The 17,106-nt window shown below is 50.5% G+C and overlaps 1 protein-coding gene across 1 annotated transcript in view; it reads right to left on the reverse strand.

The window, feature by feature from the left end:
• Positions 1-16,713, reverse strand: part of LOC128730426 (uncharacterized) — a 109,651-nt gene extending 92,938 nt beyond the window's left edge. Inside the window, exon 1 of the mRNA XM_053823473.1 lies at positions 16,548-16,713. Coding sequence (XP_053679448.1) covers positions 16,548-16,713 — 166 coding nt within the window. The remainder of the gene's footprint in view (positions 1-16,547) is intronic.
• Between the last annotated feature and the right edge of the window lie 393 nt (positions 16,714-17,106).

Genomic DNA, 17,106 nt, shown 5'->3' on the forward strand with positions numbered 1-17,106 from the left:
AGGATCGACAAACCACAAACGCACACCCACACAAGCGCGCCCGCATTGAGTTTGTTTCCAACTTTTGTTTGGATTCGACAGGAAATGCCACCAAGCAACGGTGGAAAACGAAGTGGAAAAGTTCGCCTCCCTCGGGAAGTTTTCCTTTCGCCGCCCCAAATCAAAGGACCTCGGTATCCCATGTTCCGCTCATTAGCGCCATCGAACCGACCTCATCCATCCTGGTCGGTCTTAGTCGACCGGTAGTTGCGAAAAAAACGCGGCTGAAAATTATCTCAACGTTTTAATCAACCCAAAGCGCGTCCCAAAAACGGTGGCAGATGAAGATGGCCTTTTCCCGGGCCCCCATCCCGGACGGGGTGTGTTCGATTTGAGATTGTGGCGTTTCTTTTGGTGCGTCCTTTTCACCTTCGCTCCGTCATCCGATTGAAGCGTCGTATTTCACAAAGTTTTTCCAAGCCCGAGGGTTGAAAGGTGCCCGATATCGGTTCGGATATCGAGGGGGTTTTCTTTTCACTTCTTTTTTTCCCAGGACAACGAATGACCACCTGGAGGTCAGCTGATTCGCGGAACAGTTCGATCGATCGATGTAACTCGGTACAGCGAGCGAGTTTTCGTTCCGTTAGTGATAACAATTCTAGTTTGTTTTATCGGTCGGTATGCAAATATTGAATCTTGAACGTACCAACGGACGTCCGTCGCGCGTTCTTCCCAGAAGGACTCATCCATTCGTTTTGACGATTTTTCAACCACCACCACGGGCCACCACCAAAGAAAAACTCGCCCCGTCTACGATGGCATTGGCGATGCATCAGCGATGATGTACTGTTACGGTCGATGAACCGTCTGCGATGGGCGCGCGATGGTGCGGCCGGATTCGCTCGAGATCCGTGGTTCATCGCCTCACCGGACCGGTTCGCCGATGGATCCGTACGCCATGTTCTGGAACGAGCGGAAAAGCCACACAAACGGGGTGGTTTGGGCGTACGCAACACGCAACGCAACACCGGCACCGATCCGATCGGCGTTCCCGCGGAACGGAAGGTGACAGTCACGACGGTGTGGGCAGGCGAAGTGGCTCACCCTTAAAGAGTGGTTTGTCCCTCTGCCTTGCTGCTCAAGCCCTCCACCGATCGAGGATGAGTCAGGGATACTCATCTGGGGTCTGTTTGTGTTCTTTCTGTGCCGTTCTCGTGTTTGCTGCTGCCGTCAAACCAAACCGCGCGGATGTGTTCGATTTCTTTCACCCACCAAACGGAGCCACAATGGGGAGCAGTAAAAAAAAAGGCAAGAAAAAGGTTAATAGAACACTTAATAGAACGCTCGTCTGGCTCGAAATGGGCTACCGGTCGGGGTGGGATAATGCTTCGATTAGCTCCGAGGATACCGTTTGCGCGAGCGTTTATTTGCCCCGGATTGAATTGGTCGATTTGGCTTGGGTTAATCGGTGAAAAGCAGCAGAGAGCGTGTGCAAACACTGCCTGCCTACTGAACCGGTTCCACGCCACTAGCGAGTCCCGGCCGAGAGTGACGCTGGTCGGCTGGTTCTGTTGGGGTAATAAAAAGGGGGTTAAATTTACGCGCGCATTAGCTGCGATGCCGTGATTAAGGTTCGCTTCACAATCACCGCCTGGACAGCGAATGGATGGGGGGGGGGGCATGAAAACGTACGCAAAAAGTGTGGGTGTTTAAAATTTCCCGAAATTAAACTTCAACTGTTCGACCGAAAAACGGCGTGTGGGTGGGATGGAAATTCCATCGCCAATCAAGTCGCCCATCACTCGGCATGTCAATTTGAGCTCAACCGACATTCTGACCCCAAACGGGATGTTCGTTCCGTGAAATAAAACAGTAATAAACCTGCTCCGGTTCGTGTTTGCGATTCGATGGAATCATGTACCGCCTCGTAGCTAGCGATTCAGCGAAAACATCGCTTCTGAGAGCGAATATGTCGGTGCAAACAATTTTCACTCGAAGAATGTTGACTGAATATGAGCCCTGTTGGGAAATGTGACTGAAATTATGTTGATTTTCCCGCAACATGAAGCGCGTTCTCGCAGGGCCAACGCCTGCTGCCCGAGAATTACTCGATGATTAAATACTCGTGCTAATTGGATTCGCGATCTCAGGATCACGTTCAACCGGTCAACGCAGCGGTCAAATGGAAATCCATGATCCTGATCGAAATCAGGACAAAGACCGCCCACAAATGCTCCACAACAGAGTGTGAACTCCACAGCGTGCGTCAGGCATTGACCAAACGAATGAATGAGAAGAGAAAAAATAAGTTGACAACTTGCTGCTCAACGATATCAAATTTACAGGCCCCCATCTTTGCGGGCGGTAAGTCTCCCCGAGTCAGCTCGAGAAAGAAAGGAACGTTGTGGCAGGGCGCGAAAAACTTCACCCCAACGGACGAAGTTGACCAGCTGTCGTAAATTAAAATTTTAACTACACAATACCCTGGACGTTTCGACCCTCGGAGGACGAATTCTTGGGAATCCGGGAACAGCGACGGCATTCCGACGCCCATTTCGGACGCAGTGAGAGAGAAATTGAGTCCCGGTCCTTTCCCGTCCACTGGACGTGGCCGAGGGAAACTTTTCACATCAATTTCACCACAGTTGGCCCCGTGTGCCGAAGGGCACAGGAGCACCCGGGTTTGAACGGGCGAGCCCGGGGTGCTTATCGAGTGACAAATAAGGAATAAATCATGGAAAGTTTACCACATTTTGCAGTCGTTTCGCGGTGCCACTTTCGCAAGTGGACGTCGGCGAGTGTGTCCTTTTTCTCCTTCCCACACATTTCCTGTCCACATTGCTTTTGTTCGTTTTCCTGTGTTTTTGCTACAGTTTTCCCACAGCAGCGGCTGAATTTCGAACGCACCAAAGACCAAATGCAAATAACGCGATGCAGCTCCGCTAACGAGGGACAGGAGATGCTCATAAAAGCGACATCGAGATTCGATGCTGCCGATAAGCGCAAAGTTTGTCCGCTTTAAATACTCCCACGAGCACGAACTCGCACTCGTACGAAGAAGCCCTTCGGTGGCGGATGATAATGGTAAACGGGAATGGGCGATTCGACGAATCTCTCGCCGCACGATCGATACAAGGCACAGGGCGACGTGCGGGAACCACATTTTCCATTCCAGCAGCCATTAAATCACCATATCTTGCTGGAGCTTTTCAACGCGCCGAAACATCGCCGGTTCGCTGGAACGTATTGTTGCGTAGCGGAAGTATTGTTGCCAAATGGCTTCGGGTCACGCACGATACGTCGCCACATGGGAGGATTAGCCTCAGCTGGGAGGACGATATTTGTCTTCGTTTCGAGATGAAAAACACGCCTCCCATTCCTGGAGGGTGTTGAATAAATGCCGTTCAAAGTATCGCTGCGTCAATACGAATAAATATCGCCAGCAGATTCGAGTGGCGATGCTGGAGATGGAATTTATTGCTCGTTGGATTGCCCCAAGAACGCTACACGCTGAATGACAAAGGAAGCAAATTAAACGAGAACCTGGCTGGACGGGAAAATATTTATTCGTCATCCAATTATGAGCCTATAAATAGCGCCTGAATTGATGTGCTGAACACTCAGAATCGTGAGCGATAAAAAGCACAAATATTCTAACGCGAAATTTACCACCCCGCCCGGTGGGGGGCAAATTTATGCTTGTTCACGAACGTTTCGCCACGATCAACCACGACAGAACGGTGGCATGACTAATCCCTCGTCCCCGGAGGTCATGTGCGCTGGTCAGCCAACAGATCAACCATCGGTTTCTGCGCCTAGCCATCACCAGAACGCCCTGCTGGCCAGCTCATGTGGGGCAAATGTAAAATCCGCAAAAAATTAACAACCGTAACCGACAGCAAACGGGGTTGCCACCCCCCTTCGATCGAGAGGGTTGCTAGTTGATGCGAACGAACCTCGTTCGCGTGTCCACTAACACGTTGACGAAACACGGCCCCATCACCGACGACAAAATGACGACGCGAAGACGTTTGAACGAAACCAGTTTTCCTCCACGGTCACTGCTGCTGCTGCTTGCCGTTTCGACACGCCGTCTTACACGGAAGGCAGTCATTGCCTCGCGAGATCTTAAAAGCTTCGCAATGGCCGTGCTAGACACCCCCAATGTACGCGATCGCGCACTCATTATTTAATCGCCAAGATGCCGTCGAACCGACTAACTAACACACCGAAGACGGTGACACTACGGAGCCAGCGTTACCACCACCAAGTCTGCGGTAAACCAACCCCAAAGGGAAACTATTGCTACACCACGCGATCATCACCACCACCACCAGCAGGGTTGTACGTTGCGATCGTGACCCAACACAAACACAACGCAACAATCGCGCGATCGAGGGTTGATCTTCGGGGAGCTTTTTTTTTGTGTGTTTTTCGTTGCTCCAGCTGCTTCGACTGGTTTAACTGCCTCTATTCAGAGTTCAGGAAATGATCGCGCGTGTCTGGAGACGATCGGGCGCTACTACCACAAAAGCTCGCATTATTATTAACGCAAGATCACCGAGAAGAAGCTAGAATAATTCGAGCTCGATCTTGCACACGTCACCCGCGAGTTTCCAGGAGGGCATCGTGGATTAGAAGGCAAAGAGCATGTTTGCTTCGGTGTTGGTGGCATTGGTTCGTAATTTCCTCCGCTTGTCTTAATCTTTTCTCTCTCGCTTGCTCTCCTTCACTTCAAGCCACCCACCGTTGCATCGCGCGAGCGCCACACTCATCTTCATGACGCTTGATGTGATTTAGCAAAGCTCTACGCCTGGCTCTTGGGGAAGCTAATTGAAGGGCCTTAATTTTTTTTTGCTTTTTTGAGGTTCCAATCTCTCCTTCACGTCACCGCTTGGGCCTGAGAACGGGAGTGAATTGATGCGAGCGCACTAACGAGCGCACCATAAATCTCGGTTCCGGAGGTTGCTGCCCTGTGGCTTTGTGGCCGGACCGAAGAGGCTGCAAAAGAGCCTCCGCAGGCTACGCGAGGGCTTACGATTTATCTGTGATTGTTCAGCGGCCAATAACCGCCACCAATACCACCGCACTGCGGGACGGTTCTGTTCCGTCAGGCGTTCGCGACGTCAGCACCTCGCAAGGCCTTCGACACGCCATGTTGAAGCTTTTACGACGACGACGACGACGACAAAGGCACCGAAAATGACCTTTCCCTTTTGCACCGCGTGGGGCTGTCCAGTTGCTCGCGAGATACCCGGGCAGGCAACTGCTTGAGAGGTTTCCAGCACGTTCACCGGACGCTAACACCATTCCAAATTGGCACAGGCGCCTACCAGGAACGGTACCACCCTGGACCTTACTGGAGGCCAGAACAAATCAGATTACGTCTAGGAGTCGTGAAGCGATGCCTACCGCCAACGTGTGACGCAACGGCACGTGCACTACTAGGTGCACGGTGCTAATCGGTACCCGGAGTAAGCCCACGATGAAGCCCTGTACGGACTCACCTTTCCAGCTGCCTTGAGTCCGGCTGCAGAAGGATGTGATCGATTGGCTCACACACACGCACATAAACCTTCGTCTCCATTTCGAGTGGGTTGAAACTTTCCGCAATCAACAGATTCCGATCGTACCCATTATTAAGGTATCAATATTCATTCCCTCTCGCTGCCTCGAAACATCAACGGCATCGGCCGAAGGCTTCCTTTCTACGACAAAGGACAAGAACTCGTACTCGAGCGTCTCCATCTGGCGACAGGCCGGCCCGGCAAAGGAAGCACCACCGGATGACGCCAACGTCCTCATAATGGAGTGCCGGCTTCCGGACGACCACCACAGCAGGCCTGCGCTATTTACGTTGGTAGTGCTTGTGTTTGCGAATGTGTGTTCAGCAAACATCCCGTGTCCGGTTCAGTTGTCACTTTGCCGGAGATAATTTGCTTGCCGATTGCCGGAAGGCAATGTGGGGGTGGCGAATGAAACGATCTCGGTTCTCGGTTGGCTCGACGGGGTGGGGGAATGAAATAAGGACATCTGGACGTTCTGGCCGAGACGGTCGCCTTTGTTATCGCCAGCTGGTCGAAGCGTGGAAGGAAAACTCGACACCACTCGTCGAATGCCACCGGGTAGCGAAGACGATGCACACCTATCAACAATGTGCGGGATGACAGCCGAAAGAAAACGGCCGTGCAAACACACTTCCGAAGGCGGGTGCACCATATATGACATCGAGGCTTTTGACCAACAAGGGACCGTCCGGCTGGGGGGGGATATTTACCAAATGCAAATAGGTCACGTGTTAATACATACAACAACTCGACCAAAGACGGCGCTCCGGACGAGCCATGATCGCGCATAGCCGGCAAGAGAAGTAGGCCACCGGCGCGATACGGGTTCGTCGCTTAAAAATGTTGCGTGATCCGAAGCGTTGAAGTCTTTCGAATCGATCAACGGAGCCGCCCAGTCATTGAGGGTGGTGTAATGGCATACTTCAGTTGCGTAACGTAAATTGAGTTGTTTCGGTATGCTAAAGTAGCAACAATCGAAAAAATGTAGACTTAAAAGGGGTTTTTATTAGGAAATATTGCCAAAATCTTCATCATTTGGCAAGAAACTTTAGCGACGTTCGAACCAAAGCACATCCCAAACTGTTCCCAAACTGTGTTCGTACCTTCAGACTAATGCTTATCGATAAAAAAGCTTACCCTTTTCTTACGATCCCACCCATCGAAAGTCGATTATTTCTGCAAGTGGCGGCGGACCTTTGTTCGAGCGCCTTTCACACTGGGCCATAAAACCGATGGTCAGCTTTCGCACAGCCTGCACACATCACGATGGGTATGGGGGGTTTAGCGCAACTCAAGCTAAAGCTTCTTTCATCTCCCATCCACAATGCGTGGTACAACACCAAAAAAGAAAACCATATTAACGCGAACCATCACCACCAGCGGCAGAATATGCGCGGGTCGGCAAAAGTAAACCGCCGCGAAAAGTATCACATCTTATCGACCGACTTTCCGACGGCCACACAATAGCACCGTGAACGCCTCCACGTTGGTTGGTGGAGAACACACACACACACACACATGCGCGCGCTCGCGTGAATGGGACTCGAAAGCGATGGTTTTGGGGGCGGTGTGGGATGTTTATTTGTCCGGATGTGTCATCATCTTCAGATTATCGCCACGTCGGGCCGGGCCAAATAAACGTATCTTTCGGAAAGTTGAAGTCAACGATAGGTGTCGATGCGCCTGGGTTGGGACTGTTTGTGTTGTTTGCTTCCATTTTTATCTTCTTCTTCTCCTTCTTAGGCGTACTTTTCCCGTTCTCGAAGTGTGACACACTTGCACGGAAGATATGAAACTCGCAAACGAGAGCGCGATGGTGAGCGAAGCGAGCAGAGCAGAAAAAAAAGCAGCATCAAAGTTTGATCGAATGAGCCAGCGTATGGGTGGGCAAGAAGGCCGTAAAATTCTCAACCACCGCACTGTGCTAATTGTGGGGCGGTGTTTGCTTTTCCGATTATTTCCCTCATCAGCTGGTGCTGGGCACTATTTCAGTGTCCCACGGGAGCTACCCCCAAATAACGATCGTTTTCGAAGGGGTGTGGAAAAACCCACCACCTCATCGAGCACCAAATTTAATCAACTCCCCGTCATACGCAAAAGTAAACCTCACCCCGTGTAAGTAAACCATAAACCACACGCCAAATTCAGAAAGGACTTCAGAGAGTGGGATAGAACCCACCATGAACGGTTATGTGTTGGGGCAGGTTCCGTTAATCGCCTTTTAATCGCCAACCGTCCCACCGACCGATGGTTCTAAGGTCAGCCGTGAAAACGCTTAGTTCGAGCCCGAACCTCGGTTCGGCCATTAACGTCAGCTTCCCGACGGTTCCGTGTCACCGATTCTTTTTTTTTTTTTTGGGGGGGTTTTGGGATCGGAAAAAAATCACATAAAACGTTCCACGCCGGACCTGGCCCGTTTTCTGTTTCTTTCGTTTGCTTCAGCTTCGAATTTCCCGGCTTCAATTTGCGACAACTAACCGGGATTGGGGGAGCTTTGGGAGTTGTTTTTTTTTTCTTCTCCCCATCGTTCGAGATGGATAAGAAAGAGAACAAAAAACATTTCCCAAAATGCTTCCTTTACACTTCCGGGACCTTCTCTGCACGCTCTCTCTCTCTCTCTCTCTCGCTCTCTCACATCCTACACAACTAATAGAAGCGACGAAAGACGAGTTCGAACGGCAAAACGGTTGCTTTACTTTTTTTTGCGCTCCATTCGTTTATTTTTTTTTATTTGTCCCAGCTAACCTACTTCCGAACCGCAAATTACCATCATCAAAGTACGTACGTACGGGCGACTGCCTTTACAGCAGCTTTCGTCCTCGAGTTCGCCAAAGCTCGCCCTCTTCCGTGGAGCATTTCACGATGGAGCTGATTCGGTTTGACTCACTGGTAAAGGATTTGTGCTGCCCGACCCCATCGTAGGCCCGTATCTCAGCCATTTCAAGTGCGGCTGGCATTTGGGCGTACTTTCCGTCTCTCTCACTCTCTCTCCCTAGTTCTAGAAAGCTTCCACTCACACGGTCCCAACGAGATTCGGTTTGGCAAAGAGGGCAGAAAATCACCGATGAAGCGCAATGGCGCAGCGTGTTCGTCTAAGCCTTCTCGGTACTCGAGCTCAACGCACGGTCATTGAGAATTCATGACCCGACCCTTCAGAGCGGTCGAATCATAACGGACCGGTCGTTGGGATGGGTGGTACAAAAGGGCGGCAAAAATTGGATAGCCATTCCGAACGGCCCGACCGGGATGGAGATGTGTCCCATTGGCGTGTCCTTGGTGAGGTCCTTGCATGTGTGGTCTTTTTTTTTTGCTGGCTTCTTCTACCATCCTCTTGTGTTCACATGCCAAGCATTCCACTTAACGCAACCGTGTGCGTCAAACACACGTCAGTGGTTGGTATGACGATTGACCTCTTCCAGGAACACGGATAGCTCGGGCGATTAGTGAGGAAAGTCGAATCCCTGCCTGGGCACGTTTTAGCGTGCCATTGTTTACCGAACGAGTCCGTAATCAGTGCTGGAGAGCGAGTGCTGCCTGCCTATGGGCTCCTGAGGGAGATTTCCATTCACCAGGAGCTGGTAAGCTCACAGGACAAACAGGAAGAAACCGAACATGGGCACGTGGTGTACGTTCTGACATAAGGCACACTGCGGAACAACGCGCCCACGTCGGATGACACATTGCTCTTTCGGGATCCCCGAAAGTGTGTGATAATGAAGCATCAAGGACACGGCAGTTCTACTGGAGGGCGTTTTTGCCATTCTATTTTTGGCCCCACGCACGGAGCTGCATTATTCAGCACTTCGGACCTCGGGAGGGGCGTCCTTGGGCGAGCTTTAACATCTCCGGAACCTTTATCGCCCGTTTGGACGGATCGTTTGCGTGCATACAAAATCGTATCAACGAGCGAAAGTAAGAAAAGAAGGGCACAAACAAAAGGACCACGTTCAAAAGCCGATCAAAGGTGGGTATAAAGATCCGGCCCTGGTCGAAGGTAATGGAAGGCAAACACAATTTAACGAGCTCGTGTTGGCACCGGTAAACATGAGGTGCTTCCCATCTTTACGCACCCGCTAAAGGAGGCACGGTGAGATGGGACGATCCCAAAAATTGGTGCGAAAGTTGTAAACAGGCGCAGCAACCCTTAGCCGATGTGAGTCTCACACGAGCGAGCTTTTCCCAGCCACGGGTGCAATTAGAGCCACCCGCGGCACCCGAAGCGCTTGAGGAGGTCCACATTTTAAAAGAGGCTTCCAGAGAAGCCCTAAAACTATCCTGTTACGCTCACGCCTCTCGCAGAACTAGTCCGCGCGCGAAGTGGGCTAATATCAATTAGACCATTTTACAATTGCCCCGTTATGGGCGCTGGTTGGGAGCGTACGGAAATTTACAGCACATAAACATTTTACTGCACCACTGGAAGGCCGAAGAACGAACGGCTACGCAACAATTGTCAATGGGCTGGTGATGCGAAGGAGTACAAGGGTTCGCCTACCGTCAGCGTGTTTAACTAGCGTGTTTCGTTAATATATAATACCTCACTAATGACGCTGGGCGATAAGGACGCCGGGTTAAAATGGGGGAATTCGAGCGTTATTTTGTTTAAAGCTCATAACACGACTCGTCTGAAGCAGTGTGATGTAAAGGAAAATGGAAGTTGTGTAAAAGGAACGATTTGAAGATGAAGTGTAAAACGTCCCACCTTTGATAAACCAAGATGGTTACACTTACTGTCAATTTTCGAATCTTTAAATCGGCCTACTAAGATGAGAAATTTAAAGCCACCATGCGAGACAATTTATCGCATGAATATGTCAGCAAAGCAAACAAAACGAACTGATAAAACACACATACACTCCCAGCGATGCCGTGCCAGAATTGTGCCAAAAGTTTGCTAATTGAGCCGTAGCGAATTCAAAGTTGATGTAAAACAGTCGCCCACAGAACAGGGGTCGAAAAGTTCCCGCGGGAATAACGACCCCTTTGCGAGGTGGCGTGCGCCATATTTGGCCGGATCCATCAACGCGCATTGTTTGCACGTTTCGAGCCCGAAAAGGCACCGTCCCGGTGACCAATTTATACCTATCAACCCTGCTGCCATACTCGAGTTCCCCTGGGAACGTCCCGACCGGTCAGGCGGTCATGCAGATACGAGATGCGCCATCGCACGTAGCACAACTTTGGAGCGAATCAATTATCCTGCAGCTATTATTTCTTAATTTATCGCAAAGTTTACTCACAACAACCGCCCCCATCGGTCGATTGGGAAAACTGCACGGAACGGGGAACTGCAGGACACCGTTCGTTCGGCAACGGCAATGGCTGGGGAGGAGCTTCCGATAGGAAACTATAACTTCCCATCAGCGCCGCCAGCGCGAGTATCGATCGTAATCGGACCATTACCGAGCCCGGAAGTGGCGGAAATGGAACCTCGCGGGCGTGCGCGCGAAACTAATTCCACACAACTGGTCGGGTTGTGCTGTTGGTTTCGTTGGGAATTCAATTTCCACGCCGCGGTAGCGATCGCACTCGGCCGAGGAGTTGTCATTGTCATTGTGGCAAGGACACGCACCGCCACGGGTGCCATTTTCCTTTGGTGGGGCAAATTTTAATTACAAAACAACTGCTCAAGCGCGGAAGAGTGCGGGTGAGAGTTTATTAAAAATTGATCCGTTCGTTCGCTGGATTTCCTTGCCAATTTGCCACCCCGGGCCTTCGGCTTGAATCCTTAAACCGTACAACAAACTCAAACGTACACCCAGACTCAAACGGTGCTTTGTGTAGGACAGAGAAAGAGAGAGAGAGATGGAGAGTAAGATTGAGCTAAACTTCAACCGTCTACACATTATGCACGGGGAACTTTGGCCGGGAAAATACTCGAAAAATTAGTGCCTCGCAACAATGCCCAATGCCCACGCCGAGTGCGTCGGGTGGTCGACAAAAGTTTTATCAAACTATTTCCCATCACAAACCAAACCCCCATCTCAAGGGTGGTGGAAAACTGGCGCGATTTGGGAGCGATTTTCACCAACGGACGCTACACGTCACTCGTACACCACCATTTTCGGGGCTGCGCTCATCTTCATTTTAACGAATCATTAACGCCGAATCCGGAACATCCGGCCCACGGGCAGCATGTGTCTCGCCCCCCCCCCCCCTCTCTCCCCCACCCAGGTTTGGGTAGTCCACAAAAGTTGGAAATGGAAAACAATCACGATTCCGCACGCTCCGTGATGATCGTACCCATTTTCACGGTACATTTTCCCCACCAGCGAGCACGGCGACACTCACCCGGAAGGGGGGGGGGGAGGTATGGGTGGGTGGTATGGGTGGGGTGGGGAGTTGGCGACAAGCGAGGCGAGGCGGTGCAGTGGAATGCTAATAAATTGCGAAAAATAAACCTACCGTGATTATGTGCTCTTAGCATACTTTTTATGCCGTGGTGTGCTGCGTTTTGCTATTTGTGTTGTTCTTTTTTCTGCTGCTTCTTCTTCTTCTCGTTTTCTTGCCCACCCCCCCCCCCATACCGTGTGTCACGCGTTGATATTTTCATGCTCTTTGCATATACTTTCATTTAGCCCTACCGTACCTTCGGGCCACTGTTTCACCAGCTGAGTCACTCGCACCGTCACCAGCAGCAGCCGGGACGTATCCAGTGTGTCTGTTTTGTCGTGCCGTGGCCACGACACGAACGAATGAGTCCGCCCCCTTTGCACGTGTCTCCCTACCCACCCACTGATTCCTCCTCCTCCCTCATCCTTCATGTGCCACACGGTGCAACATTCTGGTTTTCTGCAGCGCGGAGACGCTGGCAGAATAAAAAAAAAAAGGGCGCCGTGTTTTATTGTTCTGCTGGTTTTCGTTTTTTTTTTCTTTCCCCACTCTTTTTAGTGAGTTTTGTTCTGCGTGTGGGAGGGTGTGGATGTATGTTTTTTTTTTTTGCTCATTTCACCATCACCTTTTCACTTCAAATTGTTTTATCTTTTGTTCTTTGTCGTTCAGTCGTTGCTCATTCTCGCCCAACCGCTTGCTGTTTTTTTTTCCCCGCTGCACAATATTATTTTGCGCTCGTCGGATGGTTGAAGGATGAGTTGAGTTTGTGGGTGGGTCGGGTGTGAAGGAATTTTCTCGTTTTCCTTTCCGGATGTTCCCCCCACCCCCTACACACACACACACACACGCTGTGACGTTTCGCATGACGTTTCTAACACGCTGGCACGGTGCTCTCGAACGCATGATTGCGTATCGCTGTTCGAATTTTCCGCTCAACTGAAGATCCCCCTCCCGGTGGGTTTGGGGCGGTCGAGAAATTTAGCACCCTGGGTGGCGGGAAGGTTGGTTGCCGAGGAAAACGGTCGGTTCCGTTCCATTTCAGCGGAATGTCGGCGGGCGTTTGTACATCGTGTAAATTGCAATTGCTTACCGATCGTGCATTGTGCGCTGCAATCGGTGCATCGGGTTTTTTGTTTCGTGAAAAAATGTGAACAGTTTTCCCAGCGAAACCTGCTGCAATGTCGTGCTGCAATAACAAAGATTTACACAGCTATGCTGGGCGGGTGCAAAAATTCCTGTCTGTTCCTTCAAAAAAGAACCCTAAAGGAACCACGAAGAGATTCACCAGTGCTGCGAAATAAATCCGCATTTTTCAGTATCGAATAACAATAATTTTCCAGCACAGAAAATGCGATGAGATTAAATTCTCGAAACGAAAACAATTAGCAATCCTGCCCGCGAACCCTTTCGTGTGTAGTGGGAGTGGGCAAAAACAAAAACGAAAAAAAAAGAGGCAAAACGCTCCCCCGAACAGACTAGACACTAGTAACACAATTACCACCCGCTGGTGGCTCGAAAGGGCTAAAACAAAACGGTGGTGGCAAATTGTGAGGCAAACAAGCAAAAACATACACATGCATAAAACACCATTAAAAAGGCAGCAACAGCAGCTGGGGGGGGGTGGAGGTATTGATTGCAGCAGCAAAAACGCAAAAAAAAACTGGGCACACCACACCACAGGATGGTGTGTACATGCCAAAAAAAAAAATCGAGGTGCAACTCCATTACAGCGTAACGCAAAACTAACTATTTGCGATGGCGTTTTGTGCGCACAAACCGCGCCACAACACACGTGGAACCGCGCACGAAGCGAGCGAAATCACACGCTCCTTCATGCTCGTACGCGCCACAGGATCGAGCGCGTGCGTGGCGTGGCTGGATGGTGGCACACCTCTAGAAATAGACGACCATGTTGAGCAAATCGAAACAATGAACCGAACAAATCAACGCCGGTCAATTGGCGAGCGCGCGGCAAGTCAATAGAGGGTGGTGTGTTTTTGTTATTTATTTGTGCGATTTTTTCTCTATCCTCTTTTTTTTCTGTGAGCTTAGTTTTTTTTTTTTCATGCAATTCGCATTCGCAAAAGTTTTGCAGCTTGTTAACGGGGCAACCTAGCGAACCAGAACCCGGCACAGGAAGTGCCCTTGCGCTCGTAATTAACAGCAGCTCGGCAAGCGGAGCTAGAACGATTTGCCGCGGCCAATGCATTAGGCTTATAGAACATTGTCCAGCAGATTTCGAGCGTTGGCATTCTAACGTCGAAGCGAATAGAGGGTACAATAAATTGTAACGCCACCGAATCGCGATACCGTTGATGATGACGCACTTCCGAACAATCGAAGTGTGTGGGGTCATTTGAAGATCGAATCGAATTAAATGGACCGATTGGAAACGAAGAAACAAAGCGCTGCATGAGTGAGTTGTTACGTTTTGATTGCCGGGTATAAATTTGCATGCAGACGAAATCGTTGACATTTCAAAAAATCCTTGGCCATGAAGGACTCCTGGCTCGGGTACCCTCGTAAAACCCTTCAATAATGATGCCGCAACAAACCGAAACATAAGCCGGCAGCTCATTGGAAAGGATCTAAATTGAACATGAAACAATATTGCCCATAAATATCCATATGTGGCTCGCATTTTTCAACGCCTCAAGGAGAGTGCTGATCATCTCGAAACCGCTTGCTGCAGAGTCATCGGAGTTCCCTTTCCAAGAAGAACGTCACCCACTCGGTGGATATTATGGAGGCCAATTTGTTGGTCCAATTTCCCGACACTTGCTACCAGTCGATGTGCCGTTTCAATTAACTCGCTGCAAGCTGGAGCTCTGTTTCGCTCACCAGACATTTACTGCAGTCGAGCTGAATTATTTAGCAGCGTGTGGCCGATTTGGCAAGCGAATGGAAAGGAACCCTACCGATTCATTTGCTGCATCGCGGAGCGTTTGCGATTGGTTAGAATGTTGGCACGCGGTTTTGGACGCTCGAATTCGTCCGACTGCAACCTTGCGTTGCAGCAAATTAGACGATTCATTGGAACAGCTCCACGTTCGGGAATGCGGTTGGGCTTTTATTTTTGTGGCTTAAACGCCCCGAACACAGTGTTCCGATTAGTGACGAGTGGATCGTTCGCTCGCTGCAACCCGTTGTGCTTTGCTGAGTGAGCCATTAAATGTCCCGGTTTCACGTTCGATCGCCGAAAATATAAACCCACTCGCTCTCTACCGGGAATTTCCCACCCATCCATCAGTGCACCAGGACGAGGGCCTTTTTAAAGCCCCAGGATGTCACGCCGCAGTATTCCGAGCGTATCAGCTGGAGGGAAATGAATCATTAAAATCAATCAACCGCCCGACCAAACCCCGCACGGGGTGCCAATTAAAATCGGGTCACCGAGCTCGGACGCTTAATTCAATCACGCCCAACCCCACAGGCACCGGTTGAGTGGACGTTTCACCCCAGAGAGAGGTTGCTGACGACGGACGAAACGCATCGCAACCCATCGCGGGAAAAGCAATATCAATACCAGCTGCAATCCCCTCGGGGGTTTGCATCGGCACATGCACACAATTATGATCCTTCAAAGGCGGAAAACCCACCCTCGAGGGTGGGATATGTCACGATCAATTAATACCAACCGGGTGTAGGCTGTGTAACGATGAAATTCGAGCAAACCTCGACCGACGACGGGGTTGATGGTTTCCCCGGAAACCATAGCAACAGGATGACTGAGCGATGTTTTTTTTTGTTTTGTTTTTGTGTTGCAAACACAATTTTCACCGTTGTTTTTGTTTACACTTTTCCACCACCGAGGGCTCTCACGGTTTAAGAGCGTGGCCAATAACAGCGGATGCGCTCCAGCGTTCGAGTGGTACTTCCTCTCGAGAGAACTGGCAACCAGCACACACACACACACACACGCGCGCACATGAAAAACGCTGGCTAATTTCCACCACGACTGGAATAGTTTTCCCTCCGGTCGAAAGGCAAACACTCGCGAGTGAGGATCCCTAGGCAACGCGTGCCCATATCCGCATATCCTGGCGGTTGGCAAATGTTGATTTGATAGTGGAACGAAGCTAAACAACACAAACAAAAAAATGTAACTCTTCTTTGCGAGGGATCGTCGTTCAGTCGGTGGTGCTTTATTGCACCTCTCCGACCTGGGTCCGAGTGGTACGATTAATAATCGAGCGGATGCTCGGATGGGTCTATTTGCACATCCAGCGCACATCCGCGTACGGTGCGAGCGATTTGTGGAAAATATGCCGGAAAAGTGAGAGCAAATAAGAGGAAACGCCGCTTGATCGAGCGATCGCTTTATCAACAACGAGCAACGTGCCTAACCACCGATAAGTGCATAGAGTCGAGATGATGATATTGAACTAAACCGTTTACTAAAAAAATCCCAAAATAAAGCAAAGAAAGTAAAAAAGGCGAGGAAAAACTCAGGCCAAAACACGCACAAACTTCTCCATGCTCAACTGATTAGCGTGCGGCTGGGGTTTGGCAAATTTGTCCCTCGCCACCTAAAAAGCCGCTCAATTAACGGCCGCTCACACACGCACACAAACACACTTCCCAGGACGCTCTAATGGAAACTTTACCACCCATTGGGCAAAGATGGGAGAACAAAAAAGAAACACGTTTCAAACGCAATATACTAACCTTGCGCAAGTGGAGTCGCCTGAACGCCGATCGCCGATAGACCGCACCACCCGCAGCCGCCACCGCTGCCAGTGGGGGACAGTAGTGGGGGTGGGTGCCGGTGCACGGACGGGGGCCGGCACGTGAGGATGAGAAACACCCCGAATATAATCCTGTTCATTATCATCCGAACGTAATGACATCACCAAACGCTCATTTAAATTTTAATTGAATGCACATCGGATAACCATGACCTACGGTTGGTGGGTGGGTGGGTTTGGGTGAAGGAAAGAGAGAGAGGGTAAAGCCAGAGACACAGGATAATGGTGTGCAGCTGGGGACGCTGCGCCTCGATTGCACTATTTCACACTTCACTAGCGCCCGTTACGGTGGCACGCCGGCCATCGGACGCATTTAGCATATTCCCTGCTCGGTGGGGCTCGCTTTTTCACCACTTCCCGGGGAGGGGCACCCCGTTTTCACACACACACACACACACGCACGAGCCTCCTTACGGGCTTGCACACCCCCACACACACACACGCGCTGGCTCCCAGCTTACTCGATCGCTGCTCGGGTG

The sequence above is a fragment of the Anopheles nili genome, chromosome 2, assembly GCF_943737925.1.
Source record: "Anopheles nili chromosome 2, idAnoNiliSN_F5_01, whole genome shotgun sequence".
NCBI classification, from domain to species: Eukaryota; Metazoa; Arthropoda; class Insecta; order Diptera; family Culicidae; genus Anopheles; species Anopheles nili.